This window comes from Eleutherodactylus coqui, chromosome 1 (genome assembly GCF_035609145.1).
Source record: "Eleutherodactylus coqui strain aEleCoq1 chromosome 1, aEleCoq1.hap1, whole genome shotgun sequence".
Classification (NCBI taxonomy): domain Eukaryota; kingdom Metazoa; phylum Chordata; class Amphibia; order Anura; family Eleutherodactylidae; genus Eleutherodactylus; species Eleutherodactylus coqui.
Genome location: NC_089837.1, coordinates 103,662,341 through 103,688,885, shown reverse-complemented (window position 1 = coordinate 103,688,885; position 26,545 = coordinate 103,662,341). Strand labels below are relative to the sequence as shown.

Genomic DNA, 26,545 nt, shown 5'->3' with positions numbered 1-26,545 from the left:
AATTTCCCTATGGACATGAGGCCTTACATCTCCATCACACTGGCGAGTAACCCGCCCAATTCTACAAATCAGATCCACCTGTGGACATCGGGCCTTAGGGTGCCTTTTCTACAAATGTAACATTTTTCTTTTGTTTAAAAACTGACCTATATCTGCTTATATGTGCAACTGTTCATTTACTCGCTAGTAGATACAAATGTCTTTACACTAAAAAAAAAAAAAAAAAAAGTGTACAGTTTCACACGATCCAGTCATAAACTGAATTATTCAGTGTGGGCACTGCCAGTGACTCAAGGATAAGTCGTTTGATTCTAATGCCTGCCTAAACTGAGTGACGATTGGCCCGTCTAACAGGCGATTGTTCATCGAGGAATAAATGTCCGTTTCTATGAATGGTGGCCAGAAGAGATCGGTGGCATTCCACCTCCATCCAGCACATGAGTGCTAATGGCTCTGTGTAAAAGGACATAGAGAAAAATTGACAGTACACATACTCATCATAAGACAGCCACACTGTAAAAGAGCCAAGGACCTGTGAGATCATCGTACGAGGACAGATTTTTAGCCACTGGACGTAAAAGCTTCTTTATGAACTACAAGCAGAAAGCAAACTGAGGAAAAAAGATACAGAAAATATACCAGAAAATTGGATCAGGTTTCATTATACAATGAATAGACCTTTATTTGCCGTAACTTCTGTAAATGCCGCTAAATTTTCTAGGGAGTTTTTCACCTCCTGCTTACGCTAATAGGCAGGATAAGAGGTATTCTTGTAATAGGCAAACAAGTGCCAAATGTGACGTACCCCTACAAAAGCTCGTTATCTCCTGCAAATTTTTTTTATATAGTTATAACTATGACCTTGTACATAAAATTAACTTTTTTTGCGCAGGTAGTTCATACAAAATACTGCAAAGAACAAATAGGACTGACCCTGAAAAAGGTATTGTGTAAAGGGCAAATGGAAAGAAAAACAAATTTGGTGAGGGGAAGAGTGTCAGTGCCGGACCCAAGCTGCAAGTATAAAACAAATGTTTGTAAAACTAAAGCAAAAACATATGCAGCTATGAGGAAACCTCCAGGATCCACTAGTGCTATGACATGTAAGGTGATGGAATGACTACAACTAGGCACGAAGCCACAGAGTTACATGTAATGGCCATATGTTGAGGTTAAAAAAACCAAAACCAAACCTTTATTAACCAGAGGACTACCGTCCAGAAATAAATACTGTGCCAGAACCAGCAGCCGGGGTTATTTCTTTACAGATGCGTCTCAGGAAGACAGTCCAGTGACAAGCAGAGGAGTCTATGGAATGAGCAATTAACATTCACGTTTGACATGAGAAAGTCATGCAGTGCACAGAACATAAGAGTGTGATGGCAGCGGTGAGATGGCAATGCAATGAGATATTACACAAAAGATCGTTAAGTTATGAAAGAGGTTGGAGTTGTACTGTGCTGCTACAGTAGGAGGGCGAGAGGCAGAACGCCATCCATCAACTCAGAATCTGACAAATGTGGCATCAATCTGGCGGACAGAGGGTAAGGCCAGCATGATTTTGCGCCTGTATTGGTTATCTTTCTGTAGTGGGTTCCTTTCCAGATACACTGTCTGCAGACTCTTGGCACAACTCAACTCTTCCAAGTCAGCCCAATTCTCCACTAAATTGTCGTTCATCTGTAATAGAGAACACACAAGTATGAAGCCCTTCCAACAGGGACAATTAGGGAAAAAAAAAAACACATTGGAAATTACTACGCTTGTTAAGCTGCCCCTGTGCAAACCTTGTATATTGGGAAGGTTTTGGACTTCTGCTAGTGCTCTACAGCATGGTAAATTTGCCTGGTTATAAGATCATGTATCACCATTCCCATAATGGAAAGATTTGCTATTAGAGTTTGACAGTTCAGTGCAACTGCTAGTGACAGCTGGATTGGCTCTCATGTTCCATAATAGTTGTAGTTATTAAATTGTGTCATTCGCAAGGTCCCAGGCTGCAGTGATAAACTCAATGGGATGGGGAATTCAAGTAACAGGAGTCCCCCAACTTTGTTAGTCAATTTAAATACCACCATTTACAGTAGCATCTAAATGGTTCAGCAGTCAGGATCAGAGTAAGGCCTCATGCACATGGGGGGGATTTTTTGCTACAGGCTGCGCCTCCAGGTTCCACAGCAATAATAGTCCATAGCATGCTATGGAAAAATGATTCTTCATGCACACAAGCTAAAAACCAAATCGCAGCATGCTTTGTTTACTTGCAGTTTCTGGCATGGACTGCTTCCATCAAAGTTGATGGAAGCCATCCGACCCGCGGACTGTCTGCAGCGGGCTGAGAATTCCGTGGTAAAAGCAGGCAATAAAAAAAAAAAATCTGTACTGTGCATCTCCGACTGCAAGCCATGTGGACCATCCGCAGTGCAGAAAGGCTGAAAGAAGACGAGTACACAGGCTCACCTGCTGCGGTCAGGGCTGGCTTCCGTAGCCAGAATCCAGACTTGCTGTGTGCATGAGGCCTTACTTCCATTCCCAGCTGCAACTGCTGTCAAAGACAGCCAAAACATATATAGAGCAGGCACTAGTTCTATACATAGCAACATCTGCCAAGAATACTAGGTGTCAAATGGTTTAACCCCTTAGGGATATGGCCCATGTGTGATTTTAATAGCACAACCTTTTAAAGTTTTTTAGGGTAGGAGGGAAGAATTTTTTCTTCTCCATATTTCAAAACCCAGACTCTATTTTTATGTTGACATGGCCATAAGGTCTTTTTGCGTGGAGAGCTGTAGTTTTTATTGGTACCTTTTTTTGGGTACTTAACCCTTTCCAATCCAATTTGTATCTTGGTTTTCCTAGGGGGCTTACTCTTTCTCTGCTGTTATACAATGGCGCTATATGCTGGCTAAAGCCAGTACTGCATAAGGTGACACGTTGGATAGGCTCCGACAGCAGAGAGGCTGGCAATATACAGTAAGAGAACCCCGAGGGACGTCTTCCAACATTGGAGCTGTACAGCCTTAAATCATAACGTCTTCAGGGGTCAGACAGTGGATTGGAGAGGGTTAAAGTGTATTGTCTAACTTTTATTACATTTTTTTTTTTTTGGAGGGCAGGAAGAAGAGATTTACACTGCCATAAATGGCATAATTTTTTTCTGAGGATCGGTATGATAACAATACCAAGAGATATATAGAGTTTAAAAAAAAAAAAAATAGTTTTCTGCAGAATAGAATTTTAGTTTTGTTTTACTTTTTTTTTCTGCATTGCTGCATTTCAAGTCCTATAACATATTGGCTTTTTCATTGACAGATCTGAGTGCCTTTTTTTGCGTGACAAGCTATAGTTTTTGTACCATCTTGGGGTACATATGAATTTTTTTGACCACTTTTATTGATTATTTTTGGGAGGCAAAATGAACAAAAGAAAAAAAAAAAAAAAAGCATTTTGGCTCCATTTTTGGAATAGTTTACTCTGCAGGATAAAAGATGTGCTTGATTTCTTGTATGGGTTGTTATGGATGCAATGACACCATACATGTAGGCACTTCTGTACTGTCAAGGCATTATCTGGTAACTGTCCACTATTACATGGCAGAGAACCAAAGGAGTCAGAGGGAAGAATAGCGCATGTCTACACAAAATGACTAGAAGAGAAGCAGTGAAGGACCTTACCCAGAATTCCTGCAGTTCTGTCAGATGTTTGATATTCTGAATCCTTTTTATTCTATTAGAAGCAACATCCAAAGTTGAGAGTTTCGTCTGAAAGACAAGAGTGTGAAGTTAGCATTATACTGGTACATTACAGAGACGCAACCTTCTGTAGTGTGAAGTAGGGCTTAATCACCTGATTACATTATCACAAAATGATGCCAATGTAGATACATATAACAGAACTAGCATTTATGCTTCTGTAATACATACAGGTGTCCCGGGTCTAGTGATCTGAACTGAGATAATCATAGGGATCAGAATCAGCCCAATTCCCAATCTGCCCTATTGCTGAGCTGTTGAGAAATGAAACACTTTCCGCCAGGTTTCCCTCTTAACCATTTCAAGTCAACTGTCTGACGTATTCCTACATTCTAATCAAAGCTTGTACAGCTCCAATTTCAGAAGACTTCCGACAGGGTATTCTTACCATCTATTGCAAGCCACTCCGGCGTGCACACATACTGGCTTTAGCAAGCAGATGGCACCGTTGTATAACAGCAAAAAGAGAAAGCCTTTTAGGAAACACTGAATCCAAAATTTGGATTGGAAAGAGTTAATCACAGCTGATCACTAGAAGTCCCAGCGAGGACACTTTGTGATCAGCTTATTGTAAAGTAGAGATCATCCAGAAAGGAGAAGCCCTTTATAAGGAAACCATCAGCACTTCATCGAAACCTTCAGCAGGGATTAGAAGGTACCAAGTAGAAACAGAGAGCTACTTCTCTATGAATAAACAGCGATCAGCAGCTGGCTCAAGATTTACAGAAGAAAGTAAGCTTTGTAGGACCCCAACAAAAATAATTTTAGTTCCAGACAGGAGTAGCAGCAGGGTGTAGCTATATTCCTAGGTACTGATGAAAATAGCCCCATTCGGATACCTCAGCTGCTTCACATAGGCCTCAGAGTGCTGGTGTCACCACGCTGCCTAGCAACCGAGTCACCGCAGCCAGAACGATGAGGATATGCGGCTCCTGGCTAATTGGCCTGTCAACGGTGGGTAGTCGTGCTGACGTCACGAAACGTATTGGCATCACCACGCTGCCTAGCAATCGGGGCGCCGGAGATCATTGCAACGGCTGGATCTCCTCATCGGGTATGGAGTGGCTAGTTCGGAAGAGCCGATGGGGAAGGGGGGGCAGTAGACTTAAGAAAATGTTGATCGGGATATTCAGGTACTCCGGACATGCCCCATTGAGTGTATTTGGAGGCATAGGGGGCATCTGACGAGTGGGCTCTGCCCACTATGTGGGAGGTGTCTGATACACTACTAGGGGATTGGCCCATGGAGGACATACCCCTATGATAGTGGGTGGGGCTAAGCCTTATAAGATAGATCCAACCAAACATGCAGTTGATCATTTGCCGCTGGCCTACCATCAAGGCTGGTGACGCTGCTACTCTGCAGTTTATTTTTATCTTCATGCTGAGGGGAAGCTGGATTGGGTGGGGTCCTGTTGGAGGGTAGGGATAGGATCCAGCCTCCTAGCACCAGTTATCTAACTTAACCTCTCGCTCCTTATCTGCAAATCCTACATCAATTTGCGAATTTCAGTATTAGTAGAGGTGTAGTACCTATTGCTATACAGGGAATTCTAGAACTTATCGTTCACCATAGGAAGAATAGGTTCCTGATGAAACTACATTGCTATAGTGGAAACGCGTTGAACCTTGCTTTTCATCTGGCCTTGCTATTCACTGGAACCTTATTGTTCATTTGACATAGAGCTTCATTAATGAAGTGTTGATTCAAGTCCACTCTGAGGCCTATGTGAAGCCGCTGAGGTATCCCAATGGGGCTATTTTCCATCAGTACCTAGGAATATAGCTACACCCTGCTGCTACTCCTATCTAAAACTATGATTATTTTTGTTGGGGTCCTAGATTGGTGGCTATTCGATTAGTGGAACTCTTGTTTTACCGACTATAGACGGATTGAGGATAGCAATTTTTTATTTACCTCTTGTATCCTACAAACAGTGAGTCATGGGAGAGAGGTACTCTTGGCACACGATATACTATGTGCGACTCCTTGATCTAAAATGCCAAAAGTGCAACTCATGTAGTCACACAGATTTTCTAGGGGATTAGCCCCTTCTACACTGCTCCTGTTTTTTCCGACACGATAGGTGTTTGGAAGCTTATTTGGGGTTTGTGTGTCAGGCTATTTATTAGTTTTTTTAAATTCATTATTCAATAAAGGTTATATTTTAGAGATAAGAATCTCCGCAGTGAAAGTCTATTTGATCCAAAATTTATAAAGGCCATGTCAGGCCATGTCAGGGAGGTGAGCTGCATAGCTTTGCAGCCATGGCCCCACAGATTTCAGCAAAGATTATTTTCTCATTTCTCTGTATGGGCTTTTCTTAGGATCTTTTTACAAAGCATGATAAACTAGACGGAGCATGCAACCAGCGGTAAAGTAGAGCTCGGATGTCATTCCCTTAGCATGCGTTCATACGGAATTGGCTAGTTTTCATAGTTTATTGGATCATAACAGTCAACCCTACTGCTTTTTTCAGCAAGTTGTTACACCCACTTGGATCTTTCATAGGATTCTAGAAATCATTGTTCATTTACACAATAGGATTTGCAGCAGTGATAATTCAATGATTTCGTGCTGATCATTCGCTTTCTGCACGTGTTTACATCTAATGATATGCACAATAATTGCACCGTGTAAGAGGGCCCTTAATTTTAGTGTGAATGTGTCAGATGGACGGTCATCACTGTCAATGGATGACCACACATTTTATGCTTAGAATTACTGCCACAGAACCGCCACAAAACTGGCTTCATAATTACATGCTGAGGGTAGAGTGACTAACATTGCTTTGTGCTGATCCCAAAAAAAAAAAAAAAAATAAAGTATATATGTTCTATGCATGAATGTGTGTGAACTGAGGTTTCTAGTTCTACTTTATTTAGCAGTCCTTAAAAACCACCCTTTTCTGTAGCTCACATTGTTCTCCAGACCCTCCAAGACTTGGATGCCATTGTCGCTCAGATACAATTCACGTAGGTTCACAAGATTTTGGAGACCTTCAATCTTTAAGAGGCGATTACTCTGCAGAGTGGGAAGTTTACAGTGTTAGTGCATAAAACAGAATACATGAAGCTGGCTCTTGGCACTTTAAGATCTGCAACTATACAATGAACATACATTTACATTATGATATTAATCTCCATGTTGTAACTCCTAAATCCACTCACTGGCACAGTGTCCCATGCCTATCCTGGCAACTTGGGAGTTGTAATATAAAACACTTGTCCTATATGCTAGTTATCCACTATAAGTCCTAGGGATTCCGTAGTGTTTCACAGGCCACGCTATACATTGCAAATAGCAGCCGTAACCTATTCAGGGTGTGCTTAACAAATGGTGCTGCAGAATATTTCAGAACCCTAACAGTATTGAAAACTTTTGCATGAGTTTCACTCTAAGGAGGTTTCCAGTTTTAGAGTGAGCGAGTGTAGCACGAGTTCTGATCTACAGTATAAAACACAATATATACACTGAATGCCCACTCTATTAGAGCCCCCCACCCTTTCATGACTGGAGCTTCCTTGTATGGCATTTAGAAATGTGACCCTGGAGTGCAGAATAAATCAAGTGAGCTAGCACAACACAAATCGGTTTCAGTGTGAATCCACATCAAAATAGGGAAAAGGAAAGAAAAATAAAGAAAGAAAAAGGAGTGATCCGAGTAACTTCGAATGAGACCTGGTCATAAGTGTTAGACTAACTGGGGCCAGGATTTTAAACCCTGTAAAGCTTGTACCTAGTGTGGAGAGTATACTAAAAATAGTGTGATTGAGGAAAAAACATGCAGTGAAAGGGGATCCTGTGGACGTAAACAACTCAATGAAAGGAGTCAGAGAAGGGTGTCAAGAATCGCTTTGATGAACAGGCAGTGCAGGGTCAAGGAAATTGAAGCAAAATTAAATCCCTTTTCCTCCAACTAACATGTTCAAAAGCACAATTCGTCATTATGTAACTTGGGGGGGAAAAAAACCAAGACCCCAGTGGGCAAAAGAGCACAAAAATTGTATCACTGAGCAGTAGAAACATATGTCAAATTCTGACTCTCCCATAATCTAGATTCATCTGACCAAACATTAATGGATGAACCCTTCCTATCGGCTGTTTAGTACCTCCATCTAATCTGACATCTCTAAGAAGCTCTTCTGTCCACAAGGACCAATATTCTTGCAGAACGATTTCAATGCCTGGTGGAATCTATGCTACGGCCCCAAAGTGCTACTAGATGGGTGTCTCTTAAGTGGCCATTCATTGCAGAATATACAAAAAGAAATGGAGCCAAGCACGTTTTATCCACTGGGAGTAAACAATAAGAATCCCTATTGAATGACTGCAAGATGATCTCATGAAAACAGTTACTATTTCTGGTATGTTTTCTGTATGACTCTTCATTACACAAAGACCATTTATCTGCAGACACCTTAACACCGTTTTAAGCTTCAGCCTAGTGGTGTGTTAGTGCAGAATGTGCGGCTGGTCATCCCTGCACAGGTTACCTGCACACTCAGTACTGTCAGGTTAGTCAGCGTATCCATGTTCTGCAACTTGGTGATCTTGTTCTTCCCAAGAAACAAGCTGTCCAGCTCTCTTAACATATCCAGATTCTCGATCTCCTGCAAAGATAAAGTATAATCAAACGTATGAGATGACTTTTTTTTTAGGAATCACTCTAGTTTTTTGGAAAATCAAAGTGAAGGTCATCATTTTGATATTCTATAGGATTAACTCCCATATTGTTGCAGAGTGCGCAGCCACCTATTCAAAAAAAACCTAGGGACTAGGACCTGCAAGTTGTTCAGCCGACAGCCATTCGTCACAATTTCTGCCTCCACACTTGGTTGAGCATGCATACGTTTCTAATGATTGGAGAAAGCAGCTGTCAAGCAACTCTGGTGGCAGCTTATCTCCATGGAGATCAAAAGGAGCGAGTGGCGATACTCAACATAACCAACATCTTGTTCCAGGACATCATTTGCCACGAGTTTGACTGGAGAGCTCCATACACTCAAATAATTGGTAGTTTGGGCTGACTTTTCTCCAAAGGTGTTGTGTCACTAATGATATATAATAGTGGTTTGGTCCAGAGTGTGATGTGGGCAGTGGAGAGCTCCCATCTGTCATGCTAGCTTGGTTCATTTCCTGGCGTTTTTGATTCTGCTATGCTGGCTGCCTCGGTGGTCCCTGGGCCTTTAGCTACACTGCACCATGGTTCCTGTTGTGGGGGAGCGGAGTTTAGAAACGAAGCAGCAGCGACACCCGAGGCTCGTCTGTTGTGTGGCCTGTCTGTCCTTTAACTGAGTTGCAATGGCGAGGGGGAAAGAATCTGGCGGTTCAGGTGGGGACATTATGGTGACTACTTTGCACCGTGAGGCTGCCAGCGCAACATCAAATATTGAGCAGCTTAATCATGTGGAATGCTTTGCTGAAAATAATGATGCGACTCACTGAACAAGTTGGCGGAATTTGCTCACTAAACTCCTCCTGAAACCCGGGGTAAGAAATACTCATGAAACATCTATAATTGGATTTGCCTCCTCTATTGGTTCTATTAATATGTTATGTCACTCTGTTGAGAAAGGCAAGAGGGTAAGCATGGCCCTGTTTTATAGGATATTTTTCTAGCTGCGACTAAAAACTACTATTTTGATCTCCCTCTCTGCTCAGGTTGGTAGTCTGAGAGGATGCTGCATTTATAAAGAGGATTGGCTAAAAGATGGTCCTAAAAACGGACATTAAAAATTGTATCCTGCATAGTAACAGTCCCCTCCCTTCAATTAGTAAACATGAGCAGTCTATCCATACTTTGCAATATAAAGCAGGTGATCTGAAAGAGACTAGGGAGAAATAATTTGCAACCAGTGGTGGTTCCAGAAAAGGTGGAAGGGTTTGTCAGCTGTGGAAAGATCTCACGAGCTCCTGCTAAACGGCCTCCGCCTGGTGCCAACCCGAGAACTGTTCTGATGAACTCCTGCAGTATTTAACTAGCAATCTCCTTTCAGGTGGAAGGCTCTTGGCTACTGCTCGTTAGTATTAGTGACCTTGATGTGATTAGGATTTTTTTTTTTTTTTAAACTATCACTACACCTAGGCAATTAGAGCCCTAGGGGGTAAGAGTATGTGTATGGGGTTAGATGTGGCAGGGCATTAGTTTTTGGTTCTCCCCACATAATGCAGCCACAATCTTAAAATGGTGTGTAAAATAAATAATGATCATCATCTACAGTGGTTCCAGCAGTTGATATAATTTCATGTAATGTGTAGAGAAAAATAGGAGATGCACCATTTTTTCCTATATTCAACCAGGTATTGCTTGTCTATTAGAAATACACTCAAGAGATACTGTACACTTGCCTCGAGTTCTTCACGTGGAACAAGTATACGGAACTATAAAAATCTCTTAAGTGCAAGACATCTCTAAGGCCTCATGTCCACGGGCAAAATATGATTTAAGATCCGCAGCGGATCTCCCGCATGCGGATCCGCATCCCATAGGGATGCATTGACCACCCGCAGGTAGATAAATACCCGCGGATTGTCAATAAAAGGGATTTTAAAAAAAATGGAGCATGAAAAAATCTGGACCATGCTCCATTTTCGTGCGGGTCTCCCGCGGGCTTCTATTGAAGCCTATGGAAGCCGTCCGGATCCGCGGGAGACCTAAAATAGGAATTTTAAAGTATTTACCCATCCGGAGCGGGCCGGGAAGGTCTTCTCTTCCTCACGGCCGGATCTTTCTTGCTTCGGCTCGGCGGATGTGCCCGGCGCATGCGCGCGGCACGTCGACGACGTGCCGCCGGCGTGACGAATTCATCCGCTGGCCGAAAAAGAAGATCCGGCCGTGAGGAACAGCAGACCTTCCCCGCCCGCTACGGATAGGTAAATTCTTATTTTCAGCCCTCATGTCCGCGGGGCAGGAGGGACCCGCTACGGATTCTACATGTAGAATCCGTAGCGGGCCTGATTTTCCCCGTGGACATGAGGCCTTATAGATTCCATGGGGAGAATAGTTTGTAAATTGTATTATTGCACAAGAGTTTTTTTAGGGCAGCAGATATTCCTTTCTATGGGCAAATGAGGTATTAGACTACACTCACAATACCCAAAAGGTTATATGGATGGTGCATAATGCATATGGAATCAGGTACTATAGAGAATCTAAAGAAAATAGAAGATATTTCTATATATACACACCTATATATCTTGTCAGTATTGGTCTTAATCCTAAAACTTGTACATTGGGCATTGTTGATAGGCACACTCTTTTGGGCATTCAGAGAGCATTGTATCAGGCATGGAACAGTGATCAGACATTTATTCCCACAAGTCCAGTTAGTACACTTGTCAGGGGGAGTGTTAATGGTAGGGATGTCAGAGGAGCAGCGGAGTACAGCCGGCCAGGAGTGGGAGGGAGAGAACGGACAGCAGGTCACCACGTACTACAGTCCTGGTTTCTATGTTTTCAACACACCAAAAATGCAGTGATGAATACACCACATGAAGACACAGGTCGGCATAGAAGCTGCAGACACAAAGCGATAGAGATATCTATCTTTTTTTTTTTTTTTTGAAGCATGACCATTTACATTAGTTCACTCATTTATATTGTAACAAAGTTTCAGCTATCAGAAAAAAAAACAAACATTTAATCCTCTTACTAAGCTTTGTGAAACTCAAAGGAGTTATAACTTTCTGTAAGATTCCCCAATACAGCTGTCCCAATGGGTACAAAAAGACAGCTGCTATGCACCCCACAGTTATCTGCGCCAAACTTGTGCAGCAGGTTGAAAAATTTGCCTTCATTTTGGTTCTCCCTAAAAGGTCATATCTAATACATTTAAGGCCGGCTTTACACAAGCAATTACACACACAACAGTTCCAAAGTATTTGCGCGAGTATTGGCGCGGCAAACAAATGCACCGATTGAAATGGCTAGTTAGTTCGGAATGCATGTGTAAAATATGCAAATGTGAACAAACCCTTTTGTACGCGCAAATACGCCCACGTGAAGCCGCTTTGAGAAGTAGATATGGTGGAAATCAGAGGATCCTCTGGCCTCTGCAAAGTTACCCTCTTGCACACCATGTTTGAGATGTGGAGTAAATAAAAGGTCACAGATATCCCATGTATGGCCTGCTAGCCCTGGGTCCATTAAAGCACCCCCATATGTCACTATATTGCAGGACATTTCTAGAAGGTAACAACTGACTGAATACAGTTAAAAATTGGGTAAAATTACTACATCTCCAATAGAATTATGGGGAACCAAATGTCTACATATCATACAGCCTGTACAATAAATCCATGACCTTGCATAGGGTGATGCTGTAATGTTAGCGTATAGGTTGACGTTTATCACTTACCCGAATACGATTTGAGCCTAGTTCCAACAAGCGGAGCTGTGTTAGAGAGTTGAGATTTTCAATACGGCTAATCTTGTTATTTACCAGGTAAAGACGCTTAAGCTGAGTCAAGGAGTCTAAACCCTCAATACGCTTCAGAAGGTTGAAGGACAGATCCAGGATTCTGCAAACAGGATTTTACCACATTGAGACTGCGAATATCAGAACTACAAAGTAATCTTCACTAATCACACACCATAAAAAGGGTTTAAGATGCCAGATGGTCTGCCAAATTACAATGAGGTGGAGGAGCTTTTCTGAAGCCAAGAGGACGGCGCTGGGCCCTTTTAGACAAGCCTATTTATCGTTTGAACGGGCGAATGACATCGTTAGCTCCTGCACTCTGTGCATACAGGCGGATGCATCGTTGGTTCGTTCAAATGAGAAGTGGTTCAGTCTTTCACATTTGCTGTATAAGTGACTGAGGACGACTGAACGAGCCTTGGTTAAACTGAACAAGTCAACGCCTGCATAAAATGGATTAGTGAAAAGCGCACAATCATTCGTCCTTTGGTGGATAGTTCAACAAGGAATTCACCTCATCATGACACATGAATGTAGTGAAGTCACTTGGAAAGACTCCAGGGATCTTTTTGACTCCATTTGGCAGGACTGGCTTTAAGTAGCACAGTCAAATAGGCCATAATGTTTCCCCTCTACACCTCTATATGCATACAGGGTGATACAGCCGCTAAAATGACATGAAAAAAAAACAACAAATCTTCAAGTTTTAATGCCTCTTACAGATGTTCCATGTGGGCGCTGTTGGTGACACAGCAGATGTCAAGTCGGTAGTCTAGTTCTGCCCAGATGCATGCTGGCATATCCTCGGTTATCGATTCCACTGCAGCGAAGATGCATTGTGTCTTGTCATCTCGCGTCACCAAGGGCGCCCACATGAAACCTCTGGAAGGTGCATTAAAAACCTGAAGTTTTATCTTTTCATGTCATTCTGGCTGTTGTATGGCAATTCATGTTTGAAGAAGTCAGCTTTACTTTTTCACCGTTCTTTTTGAATCACCCTGTAATTGCATCTTCCCAGTTACCTCTCTTTTATCCCTTTTGTAAGGAGGAATAGGTTTTCACATTACATAGTATTTAGGCCAAAAAAGAAAAACACGACATGTCCATCCACTTCAGCCCATTACCACCCAATGTTGATCCAGAGGAAGGGGGAAAATAAATAAAAATTCATCCATTCTATTGTCTGGTAAGCTAGATATTAAATCATAATCAATTTTTTTTTTAAATTGTAATGCATGTTAACAGTATATGCCTTTAGATAGAATAGTCAGCCACTTAGGTTTACTTGTGGACTTTGTATAAGCATGTACTCGCAGTATCCATGCAGACAAATAAGCCATTCCAAAAAACGGTATACAGAGGGGGCAGAGGGAAAATACAGTATAGTTTTTTTTTTCTTCCCTTAAAGGGAACCTATCCGTAGTACCTTCAAGCCTCCTAAACTGCAGGGAGGGCTCAAACATAAGGGAACAAGAGGGAGTCCAAGTGACTGCGATTCATACTCACTGGATGCCCTGTTCTGGCACTCTGTCCTTGCGAAGTTAGTGTGCATCACACATTCATTTCTATGGAAGATGCACGTGCAGAAAGTCAAGCTGCTGGTGCATATGCCAACTTTGCAAGGACATACATAGCACTGGAATAGGACACCTGGTGACTACAAAACAGCTCCCTGGACTCCCCATTCCCACACCTTTTGAGCCCCATAATGCAGTGTCCCCAAATAAGAGAGCAGTAGACGCAACCTAGTGTAATATGTGGTGCTGTGACAACCAACAGGTACTAGTGCATTATATCGCCACCAGAAACAATGGGTGGAGACATGGGTTGTCCGGCATAAGTGACAGGGAATACCTACGTAGCACATTAGTTGTGATCAGCACCCTGTCGGACGCTATGGGGGGCGGAGCTTCCGAGAACTGACAGCCTGTGTCCTGCCCCCTCACCTGCAATCCTCAGAAGCATCTCCTCCGTCATCACTGGTGGGGAGCTTCCACAAAGTCGGCCTGTGGGGCAGCACATCTCCAGTGGTCCCCCCTCGACAACGATCAACAAGCGGCATCAGTGCGATCAGTGTTAACCGCGCACAACTTCTCCGTGCACTTGACGGGGAGCTCCAACAAGGTCAGTCTCTGGGGCAATACATCTCCGGGGCTCCCGTCTGGACGAGGAACCAACAAGCGGCATCAGTGTCACCCCGCAGCCGGCAAGGAGCTTCCTTACCCATGGAGGAGGAAGCGACATGCTTTGGTGACTGTACTGTCCTATGTGTCCACCACGGGAGCTTGGGGAGGGCGGCCCTTGGAGTTCCCCGTCACCGAGACCAGCCAACCCATGTCTCCACACAGTGCTGGTGGAGACATATTGCACTAGTACCCAACCTTCATATATTGAAATATGTTTTCAGCTGCCTGTACAGATGCCAAAATGTGTGAGAGATCAAAAAAAATTACACAAGGACGAAGAAAGGAAAGTATGGTAAAGAGAAGCTGCCCTGTCTGATTAGACTCACTGGAGTTGACCCAGGCTCTCCAGGTTCTGGATAATACGAATCTGATTGTCATAAAGGTCCAATTCATTCAAGGTCACCAATTGCTCCAAGTTTTCAATCACCTTTATAAGGTTTTGACGCAGGCACATGGTCTACAGGGGTAGATTCAAGGAGAGAGGGCAAGTTAGAGGAGAAGCACTGACAGAAGAGACAACACAAAAGGAATAGAATGGGAAAGGCATCAAACAGAAGCAAAGAGTTCTGCATCCAGTATAAGTGGCATAATACAGGACAGGTTTCATACAGTCACCAAGACCAATGAATAAGCAAAGTGTCAAAAGTTACACACAGTATACAACGCACAAGTGACAGACAGACGGTCACAAGCACACAGCCTACCTGAACTTTCTTGAGCACCTCAAATCCCTGAATGCCTCCTATTCGCATGTGGTTTAAGTCAACTTCCTATGGAAAATGTACAGCAGAAGGTAAGTTATTAGTCCTAGCCTCAATGTGGATTAAGAAGAAAGCAACGCATAAGATACGTATGGGCTTATGTTGTGTGTTCCAGAAACATTTAACCCTTTTCAATCCAATTTGTATCCTGGTTTTCCTAGGGGGCTTACTCTTCTTCTGCAGTTATACAACGGCACTATCTGCTGGCTAAAGCCAGTACTGCATGAGGTGACACATTAGATAGGCTCCGACAGCAGAGAGGCTGGCAATATACAGTAAGAGAACCCCGACAGACGTCTTGCAACATGGGAGCTGTACAGCTTTAAATCATAATGTCTTTAGACGTCAGACAGTGGATTGGAAAGGGTTAAAGCAATCCTCTAGTTTCAGGTTAAAATTTGGATGGTATATTACCTACAGTTCTTCTCTGCTGCTTCTCCAATTCGACAGTCCATGACAGCCAACGCAATATTCATAGTAACCAATCCCCTATAGTCCATTAGTAGTGTTAGACTACTACTGTAATACACTGTACTTGCCCTCCCACTGGCCAGTGCTGCACATATGATCAGCACTAGCCAATCAGAGCAGTGCGTGTATTAACTAGTTAGAAAATTGCAGCAGTAATCTTGGATGGCCGAAGAAAAAAAAAAAAAAAATAAGACATAGACCTAGTGGATCAGAGGGATGGCAGAGAAGAACAGCTGCAGGCAACAGACCCCCCTCCATTTCCAGAACAGACTTTTGTTCCAAAATTGGACGATTACTTTAATATCTACTCAGCAACATTCTTGCACTTTACAGGGATCATCTCATTTTGGGCAATGTTGGTATTGGAAGGCACAGCACTGACAGGCTACCATAAACAGCTGTGTTCTGCTTTATGGAATATGAAATTGGGGGCATGCCTGTCAACACAATGACCAACTCCTGCAAGCAATCCTAGAATTATGGGGGAAAGTGAAAAACTAAACCTTTGTCCAGAACACATGCCAATCCTTGGGTAGGAGAGAGGAGCTGGAAATCCCTTTAATGAACCTCCACCGCACAAGTTATAGAACCAGCCAGAAAGAAAGTTACCTCTGCTTCAGGATCCAGGATAATCGTCTCCAAGTTCACTGGTGTTTCTGAGTCTTGTGGGAAAATAGTAGAACATGAAGGTTTTACAGCCCAGATTACATTATAGACACATCATTAAAGCAGCTGTCAGCAAAATACAGATTATTAGCTCGCCCCATCATGAGGGTATGGTCACACATGGCAGATTTGCTATGAGCTTTCTGCAGGACATTTGCACCATTTGGTGGAGAGCCGCAGCAGATTCTACCCCATCAACTGAACGCATGAGCGTACGCTAATGCTCACTGCCTCCCCAGGCCAAATATAACCAATATATTGGAATATCCTACCTTGCTTACTGGGCTCTGCTGTTGATGGGAAGCAGCCTATACAGGCTCTGCTGAAAAGATTAAAGGAGTTTTCCCCATCAAAAACCACTTATCACCCATCCACAGGATTGCTGGGGGTCTGACCACTAATTACAAGAACAGTATACCCCAAGTCCCCCTAGTGAATGGAGCACCCATGTATGCATGTGACCACTGCTCTGTTCATTTCTATGGAGCGGAGGGAGATACCAAGCGATGCCCCTGCCATCTCCACTGACAGGTAATGGATGTGCGCTGCCTCTCCATTCACTAGGAGTGCATCATTCGCATGATCGGTGGGGGTCCCAGCGATCATCCATTTATCATCCATGCATGCCAGTGACAACAGCAGATCACGCAAGATAATCCTTGTCACCCTAGACATGCCTGGACTTCTGCAAAGGGCCAAAGGCACAAAAAAAGTATAAAGATTTAGCAGTGTTGTGCCTGAAACAAACCAACCCTTTTTTCCATATGTATGCAGTTCCATATGCACGCCGTGTGTTTTTTATCCCATTCAGCTTAAAATTATGTCAGTTTTTTGTTGTTTTTTTTTTTTTAAAAACCACACCCCTACACGTCCACGGGCAGATTGGATTTGGCATGTGGGACCCCGCAGTGGAATCAGACAGACACTGCGTGTCTGTCCGGGTCGCCTATTTTCTGTTCTATGGATGCGTGTGGGAGCGCCAGCCGGCACACATGTGCAGTAATTTTTAATTTTTTTCCTCTCCCTTGCGGATCGGTCGGCTTCTATTAACCCCAACAGAAGCCGTCTGTATGGGATCCGCACTGAAATGGAGCATACTGCGATTTGATTTCTGCAGCCAAAGTTCCGCAAATCAAATCCGAATGCTTTAATCCCATTTGCAGATGCCCATGTTTCCCTATGGGCGTACTGATTTGCGGATCTTCCGCGCGGGGCCTTAAGGAACAGCTTACACATATACAAGTCTGTATTTACAGGGACAAAAAGAATAGGTCTGAGAAAAATCAGGCACCTGTTTACCTGCAACTTTATACGTGGTTTTCAAAGGTCGTGCTGAATTTTGCACGACCCCCCCGCATAATATGTGTCAAATGTACTTTGATCTACCCCCCCCCCCCCCCCATCTGCATGAACAATGCAAGTGGTTCAGACGTTTAAGACAAAAAAAAAAAAAAAAGCATCACGCTGGCATAGAGGGTGAGGTTAAACGCATTTATATACGAGCAAGATACTTTTTTTGGCTCCCATAGGAAAAAGGGGCGATTCTCGAAGTGGAATCAGCCAAACTAGAACATCCAATTATTTTTCAATCTCACGCCATCCGTGCGAATGAAAAAGGGGCAGAAAAAAAAGGATATGCTAGGAGTATTTCGATGGGAAAAAAAAAAAACGCTTCCTTCTGCATAGCACAGAAGGCTACAATAGAAACGTATGCTGTCTGTGAATTAATATGGACAGCACATGGCCTCAAATACACTAATATGCTGGAGGCCTAATGTGGAGATCACACTGCAGAAAGCAGCGGCTTCAGACGGCAGGATGTCAGACTTCACAGAGCAATCCTCTATTGCTATTAGAAGGAGTTTCAAAGTGCTCCAACTTGTCAACGCAAATGCTGAGGGCAGCTGGTGGCGCAGAGGGAGGATCGACCCTGCGGGCCCCTCCATAGGGTGCTTACGTTGCCATCTCAACTACTCAGTAATAAGGTAGAACTACTGTCCTCAGATATGGCAGCCAATGTGCCCTGCGCCAGTAGCAGTCAGCTACATAGTCATTGAGTGCCATGGGCAACCCCAATAATGCTGGGCTCGGGGTTATAAACGGCCCTCTGTTTTGCAGCGGGTTTATCTGCTCCCAGTAGCAGCGAGCACTGAATTCTTGGAGCTGAAGTACATAACACGTCTTTATTTACTACAAACCGGTCGTTGCCAACTAATGTGATTTATCACAGGCAATCAAGAGACAGTGATGCCGCTAGCTGGCAGCGCAGAAGCCCTTCTACAGTCATGCAGATGTGATACAGAGAATTACTGCACAAAGGGACATACGATCCCCAATCCTGGGAGAAGCGGATCACTGCGGCAGCACTGCTGGGAGCCTCCAGGCCATAATGGCAATCACATGGCATATATCCATTTCAGAGGATGCTTGCAGGCCTGCAGGGTAGCGGTTGCCACTTTTACATGGGCCAGCGATCGGGCAGAAACATTTGTCTGATCGCCAGCACATATGAATACGCCCAAGATCAGTCAAACAGTTTTTTTATGCCTGAATTTAAAAAAAAAAAATCCAATTAGCCGACAACTTTGTTGTCGGACGGACATCTTCCCGTGTGAGCATGGTGATGTGCTGCTGACGAGTGCAGTCTGTATGGGGCAAACAATCACATTAGCAGTTGCTCATCCCCATACTGGTAGTGGTCTGCTGCATCTCATCAGCGGTAACGAGCGCCAGTCCAGATGCCATATTGTCAATTGTCGCTTGTTAATGAGTAAAGGCCCTTTTAGGTAGGAATTTATTCTGCCTAAGCATTAATAGGATAAATGAAAATGGTTGCCTAAGGCTACCTACACAGGGGAGGAGCGCCATGTCGGGCCAACATGCAAGTAGCAATCCTCCGGCGCGGCTTTTAGGCTGCAACATCAATTAGAGGATCGTCAAGTGTTTCCCATTGTTTTCAGTGGGAAACACTGAATCGCACGGTGTTTGATGTGTTTTACTGACCCATTTAAAACAATGGTCCATGCAATCCGAAGGAACACGAAAAGTTAGGATGGGCAGGGAAAACGTCGCTCATGTATATGACTCCATTTAAAAGAATGGAGTTAATATTTTCGTAAGTTTTATTTGTCTCGCAATGGGCAAGATTTGCGGCCGTGTGAATCCGGCCTATGGGTGCAGCTGCACATAGCAGTAAGCCACTCGGCAGCTCTATGGCTGGGTTCCAACCCTGCTGTGGATGCAGGTCCGTGCAGCTTGCTAATGAAGAGCTCACTAGCTAGAAGTTGATGGTCGCATTATTTTAGGCCAGCTGAGCGGCCATTATTTATTTTTTTTATTAGGAAGCCGCATCACTGGCAGGGTTATGTGGCACATCGATTTACACAGGAAGATGTGCTGCCAACCAGTGCAGCTGACAAGCAAGCGTTTGCATGTTTGTCGGCATATTCACGTGGGTCAACGATTGGCATACGATTGTGTTCTGTATAAAAGCAGTATAATAAAATACCAGTGATAGGATTGATACAGGATGGGCCGTGGAAAAGTAGCCCAGTACTAAATCTGTCTTTGTTGCCCATAGCAACCAAGCACAACGCACCTACCATTTCTTATACTGCTGAGGTAAAATGAAAGCTACACCGTGATTGGTTGCTATGGACAACAGACAGATTTTCATAAGAATGTGGTGCCCATAGCAGCCAATCACGGCGCAGCTTTCATTTTACCTCAACAGTATAAGTAGTAAAAGCTGCGCTGTGAGTTGTTGCTATTGGCAACAAAGTCTTACTTTTGGACAGCTTTCATAAGAATGTGGTGCCGGGCTACTTCTCCGAGGCCACCCTATAGAAGGAAATGCCAAATATCCAGTTGGGTACAACTACTGGGGCCATTAAACATGCAAAGACGACGTGTAATCCGCCTGTAAAGGAGGCCTGCCAGATCTGAAGCAGCGACATGTTTCCGGGCTGAACATACAAATATTAGGGGGTCAAAAGCTCCTTTGAGGATTACAGTGTCAGATCTGGAATGTTGGAGCCATGCGTATTCAGTTTGAGGTGTTAACGAGCAGATCTGATGTTCCCGTGACAAACATGACATAGCTGAATAAGAGCGAAGGAGTCTGCCATTACTGTGACAGCGGCCCGGTACCTGTAGGTTGTTCGCCATTCTGCACTTCACCATCCGGAACTTCCCGCTTCTCCTTAATGTCATCATCAGTAGACTCCTCCGACTCGGTCCGTTTATCAACTGAGGAGTAAAAGTTAGTTTAACATTAAGTAACAATAATGCACCAAGGTGGCATCAGTACCCGAATGTAACAGGACAGCGGGCACACAGAACAACAGAGGGAGTGGAGGGGAAGGCTTTGATCTCTCACCAGTCAGACCATCAATCCAAACCGGCCATGTTCTCGCGGTGTAGTAGTGCGCGGCTTGGTTTTCATACGTCCTTAACGCAACAAAGATTTTATCACGTGATCGTACAGTCATACAAATAGTCAGTCAGGCCATGGTACAGGGGTGATGCCATCCACAAGGGCACAGGGCCCTAATATTGGAGGAGGACTCTTCTCAGTGAGACAATTTCGCGTTTGAGCGTGCGATCGCTTGTTAGCTCGGCCAGCCTATTTATACATCATTGGCTCATCCAGACGAAAAATCATTTAATCTTTCACATTCGCTGACTGAGAACGACTGAACGAGCGCCGTTTAAGTCGAACGAGCCAAAGATGATTAATATGACTGCATGAAGTGGATGAGCAAAAAACAAACAATCTTCATTGGCGCAATTAGATGGAACACTTATCATCCCCTTTCATTGGCTTGAACGATAGTCGTTCCATCTAAAAGCACCTTTAGAAGGTCTCGCTCAGGAGTGCTCAGCACCCATGTAATAACATAGTCCCCCTACGGTACCAGCAGCTTTCTCCATCAATACATTATGGGGGCGGGGAGGGGGGCTGGCAGTGTGATCAGCCCATTCTCCGCCATCAGCTGTCATGGATGTCCATGTTTTACAGACTCTGCATAGGAAATGTAGAATTATTCAGCAACCACTACTGTGCACCAGCTTTGGCGGGTTATACGGGCGGGGGTCTCCCGCTCTATGTGATTGATGTGTGCACAAGGACACAAATTACCACAAGTGGACACAATCAATAAGGCAGATTAATTGGAGAACAAGTCATAAACTTCAGTTTCCACTGATGCCAAAGGATAAGAAAGCCACAGAACTCCATGCCAAAGCACACAGGCTAATGCATCAATGGCATATTGCCCAGTGCCCAGCTCTTCTGTTTCAGCATTGGTTGGTCCATAAACTGGCACTGCCTTCAGACCCGGACCCAATTACAGAGTTTCTCCTGCTGCGGTGACTTATAGGCCTTTTATACCAAATGATAAATCATTCCACTTCTTGATGGATCACGTGATTATTAACAATAATTGTTCAATGCAAATGCCGGCAGCGGCTCAATGACCAACAATAATCTGTTCCTTTTTCAGTTTCTGCAGAATATACACACACAAAATTCTTCCAACACCGACCAGCCCGTATAATCAGGCAGCCGGTCATTTATGACGGACTACCTGTATACCATATATACTCGAGTACAAGCTGAGCTTTTCGGCACAAAAAAAAAAAAAAAAAAAAAAGTGTGCTGAAAAAGCCTCCCCTCGGCTTACACTGGAGTCAGGTTAAACAAAACAAAACAAATCCGCAATACTCACCTCTCAGCCGGCGTCTGTGTCTGGCGCGATGGTCTCCCCAGCAATGCGGCAAGCTGCTTCAGACTTCTCCCTGGCTCGGTTTTCAACTCCCCCGCCATCAGTGCCGTGATTGGATCGAGCGCCAGCCAATCACAGCTGGCGCTCGATCATTCACAGCCATTCAGTGAAGGACATTACTGAATGGCTGCTATTGGTTTATGGAGCGCCGGCTGTGATTGGCTGGCACTCAATCCAATCACAGCACTGATGGCGGGGAATTGAAAACCGAGCCAGGGAGATGACAGCGGGGAATCCGTCTGAAGCAGCTTGTCACACCGCTGGGGAGACCATCGCGCCGGGGACACAGACGCCGGCTGAGAGGCGAGTAATGCGTTTTAGGTTTTTTTTTTACCTAGTATATACTGGAGTCTAGCTAGGCTTATACTCGAGTTAACAAGTTTCACCAGTTTTTTGTGGTAAAACTTATTGACACTGCTAATTCTCGGGCATATACAGTCCTTTGATTGGAGGCAGCCGGCCGGAAGAGATCTCCAGCTCGATTCGCAATCTTCGCGTGAAAGCACAGGGGCAGTTATAGCTGGGAGGCCTGCCAGGCGTTTCAGTGCCACGTAAGAGAACCCTTAGGCCTCATGTCCACGGGGAAAATCAGGCCCGCTACAGATGCTCCATGGAGAATCCGTAGCGGGTCCCTCCTGCCCCACGGACATGAGGCATAAAAATAAGAATTAACTCACCTCTCGCCCGCTCCGGATCTTCCCTTCGCTGCGGCTTCATCTTCTCTCCATCGCGGCCAGATCTTCTTTCTTCAGCCTGGCGGATGCGCAGGGCACGTGACGTGCCCCACGCATGCGCCGGCCCGAAGAAAAAGGATCCAGCTGCGACGGAGAGAAGATCCGGAGCGGGTGAGTAAATTCCGATTTTTGTCTCCCGCTTATCCGGACGGCTTCCATAGGCTTCAATAGAAGCCTGCGGGAGACCCGCACGAAAATGGAGCATGGTCCGGATTTTTTCATGCTCCATTTAAAAAAAATAATAAAAAATCACTTTTAGTGACCATCCGCGGGTATTTATCTACCCGCGGGTGGTCAATGCATCCCTATGGGATGCGGATCTGCGGGCAGGAGAAGAGTTAAAATCCGCTGTGGATTTTAATTCTTCTTTTGCCCGTGGACATGAGGCCTTAGGCCTCATGTCCACTAGGGAATTCAGGCCCGCGCGGATTCTCCATGCAGAATCCCGCAGTGGGACCCTCCTTTCTCGCGGACATGAGGCCTGAAAAAGATTTATCTCACCTGTCTGGAGGCTGCGGGTTCCCGTCCGTCACGGCCGAATCTTCTTTTCCTCTGCCTGACGGATGCGCTCAGCACGCCGGCAGCGTGCCGGTCGCATGCGCCGTGCACTTTTTTTTTTCCTTTTTGAACTCCTGCTCTCCCGCGCCGGAGAGCAGAAATTCAGCTGCGGGTGTACCGCGGGACTGGACGGCTTCCATAGGCTTCTATGGAAGCCTGTGGAAGACCGGCAGAAAATGGGGCATGCTGCGTTTTTTCTCCCGCACGTGAGAAAACGCAAATCCATTAAAATGCCATCCACGGGTGCAAATTTCAATTTAATTGACAGCGGATGGCCAATGATTCCCTATGGGCAAAATTGAATGCGGATTCCGCAGCAGAATCCGCAATTCAATTTTGCTAGTGGACATGAGGCCTCAGGCCTCCTTCACACGAGCGTATGCGTTTTTACGGTCACTCGGGTGCAATGTTAATTTGCACGAATGGATGATTTTTCCACCATCAAGCTCAGCGTTTTCTCGTCCATTTACACGGCCAGGTGCAACATTTTAGTGAATAAAATACGCCACACCCCGGAAATCCCTCACTCGGCATAAATCCTCGGAATGACTTCAAATGCCTAGAGGCACCTGTAAGCTTTCACCCGCGTTGGACGCTGCTAAATTGCCTCCCTTCCTTTCCCCCCCCCCCCCCCCCCCAACTCCCATAGGAGTCTATGGGAGCTGCCAGGGTATATCGGACAAAAGATAGAACCGGAAGTATCTTTTCTGGCCATGCATAGAAACGCCAGCTGATTTCAGTCGCGTATGTTCTAATTTTTACAGTGCGATGTTTCTGCGCTGCAAATTCGCCCATGTGAACGACTGCATTGGAATCCAATGGCTCGGATGGTCGTGCATAATTGGCCGGGCGTGAAAACGCAGCGACATAGCCACGTAAAAATGCACGTGTGAATAAAGTCTTAGGCTTGGTTCACACGGGACGGATTTGCAAAAATCTGGTCCACACGGGGCGGCCAATCCGTCATGACAAAGCCATGACAAAATAAGGCTGTTTTCACATCTGTATGGGGGATTCCGTTTCCCTGCTCCACTCGGGTAGCAGAAAAGGGGAATTCCCTGGATGAACATGATGGTACCAAACAGATCTCATTGACTAATGGGTGTTTGGTTCCCACTCAGGTGCCCGACATCTTGCCACAAGCAGCAGCAGGTATAGGTCTTCTGGTATTTCGTGCGACAGAACTTCCAGCTGTATGTAATAATTCTGCACTTTATTACATTAGCATTTTTAGGCTCACAGACGAGCCAACAAACACTGTGCTTGAGACATTACACAGCCGGCTGGCAGAGGAGCGCTCAGTCCCATCATCTGCTGCTGGGGACACAGGATAGGGGGGGGGGGGGCGCTGAAATCCAGCATGCCTGATCCTTCATATCCCCAACAGATGAGGCGCCCCACACTGTTTAACCCAGCGGAGATAAGCGGCTGCAGCCGACTGTTATGTCACATACAAGAATACATGAAAATCTGCGCAAATCACCCAGTTCCAGGCATGACAACCCTAAGAGAGAACATACAACACAAGCACATACAGCAGCCACATGTCTGTATACAGAGCTCCTCCAGGGGTCCCACTACAGGAGCCTCCCTGCAGCTCCATATGGCTGACAACAGCGGACAGCAGCTATAACTCGTTTGCATAGGTAGCTCATAGCAGCACAGCCTAGACTCATCCTACACTACCCGTCCACCGCCTCATCTCCATTATATCCCGCTCCTCCGCAGCCTGACAGCTCACACTGGGGCTTAGAGCTCCCCCAGCAGGCTACCCCCACGACGTGCACACGTCCACATTACACGCAACCCGCCACAACTCCGTCTCCTGCCACTCCTCTAGCCGTGTATAATAACCGCAGCACATACCCCTACCTTCCATGTCCTGCACCTCTCCTCCTCCACTCGCCATTGTACTTCTGGTTCTCTAGTTACCGGAAGCACACATCTCCACCAATCAGCGGCCGTAGTCACTACCACGTGACCCATGACAAGGGCGTTTCAGAGGACATGCGCGTCGTTAAGGCAGCCTTCTGGGAAATGTAGTTCTCAGTGGATTGTGTGCTGACTGCGGTTCACCGCGCTGTGGAGGGGACCTATGAAGCTGCACTTGTTGCCCATAGCAACCAATCAGAGCACAGCTTTCATTTTTCAAGGGTACAATAAAAAATGCAAACTGTGCCCTGATTGGTTGCTATGGGCAACAAAGGCAGTTTTCTTGTAGGCAGTTTCATAACTCTTCCAATGTGTGCTATCGCACGTGGTGGGATATTTTACAGCATGTTTACTGTACTTTTTGCATATGCAAATCATGTGCACGCAACCATGCTCCCATTCATTGACATAGGCAATTAGTGTAATTAGTTCAATATGTGTTCTTTCCCTGCGCAAATGCACAGAAAAATAAAGTACGCTGTATATTTTTTGCACAGTGTGCGCACAGAATACGCTTATGCGTACGAACCCATGGAAATCAATGGGTTATATTCACTGAGCATTGCAAGCGTAGATTTTTTCTGTGCAATACGCTGCACAAAGACGTTCGTGCGAATCCAGCCTTACATGCGCATTTGTTGTGAATTTACAAATGACAAAATCCACAGTGAATAGTCTGAGTAAAAAAAATTGCAGCATGTGCTATTCTTGCCCGAAAATAGTACATGCCTGCCCGCCATCACGCGGGCGTATTTGCGCGCAATATGCAGGAAATATACTCCATTATTTTAAATGGATTCATTCACATTTCGGTATATTTTTAACGCATACTTCGGTTGCACGCAAAAAAAAAATTTGCTCTATTTTTCTGCGTATTTGAGCACCAAAAGTCCTCATAGAAGTCAATGGGGGGTGTGCAAATGCACGCAATACGCAAAGAGATTCGTGAAACACTGGAAAAAGAACACGTCTGAAACTCATTGAAGGCTCATTTAGACACAATGATGATCGCTCAAAAGACAGTTTGAGTGACAGTTTTGCAGGAACATTTTGCATAGCTAAATGAACACTTAATTAGCGGCTAATGTCCATTAGTCGCTAATTAACATAATTTGCATTTTAGTGAGCTGCTGGGAGATGTATTTACAGAACAGCAGGTGGTCTGTTCTGTAAATGCATGTCCATTGTTCTCCAGTGGCCTGATGGCTAATAACAATGGTTGCTTGTAAATCCACCTTAAGGCTGGGTTCACACAGGGCGGATTTGCCGCAGAAA

General features: G+C 44.8%; 1 protein-coding gene across 2 annotated transcripts; it reads right to left on the bottom strand.

Annotated features, from left to right (window-relative positions):
* Positions 1–651: 651 nt before the first annotated feature.
* PPP1R7 (protein phosphatase 1 regulatory subunit 7) lies at positions 652–25,294 on the bottom strand. Of its 2 annotated transcripts, none has more exons than XM_066598515.1 (10): positions 25,211–25,294; positions 20,410–20,508; positions 16,204–16,256; positions 15,067–15,132; positions 14,689–14,819; positions 12,114–12,276; positions 8,250–8,366; positions 6,673–6,777; positions 3,675–3,761; positions 652–1,680 (listed from the first exon to the last, which is right to left on the bottom strand). In XM_066598515.1, the coding sequence occupies exons 1-10, from the start codon at positions 25,245–25,247 to the stop codon at positions 1,504–1,506; spliced, it is 1,035 nt and encodes a 344-aa protein (XP_066454612.1). In that variant the 5' UTR covers positions 25,248–25,294; the 3' UTR covers positions 652–1,503. The 2 variants fall into 2 exon arrangements, with proteins under 2 accessions (XP_066454612.1, XP_066454611.1); XM_066598514.1 differs by having other exon boundaries at positions 25,205–25,261.
* Positions 25,295–26,545: the final 1,251 nt, after the last annotated feature.

Bases quoted from the DNA above. Each gene is read 5' to 3' on its own strand.
- PPP1R7 (XM_066598514.1), bottom strand. From the start codon at position 25,247: ATGGCGAGTGGAGGAGGAGAGGTGCAGGACATGGAAGGTAGGG. The intron at 15,133-16,203 runs GTAACTTTCTTT...CATTTTCCATAG, and splicing joins TCCTGGATCCTGAAGCAGAG to GAAGTTGACTTAAACCACAT. The intron at 14,820-15,066 runs GTAGGCTGTGTG...CTACCCCTGTAG, and splicing joins AGGTGCTCAAGAAAGTTCAG to ACCATGTGCCTGCGTCAAAA.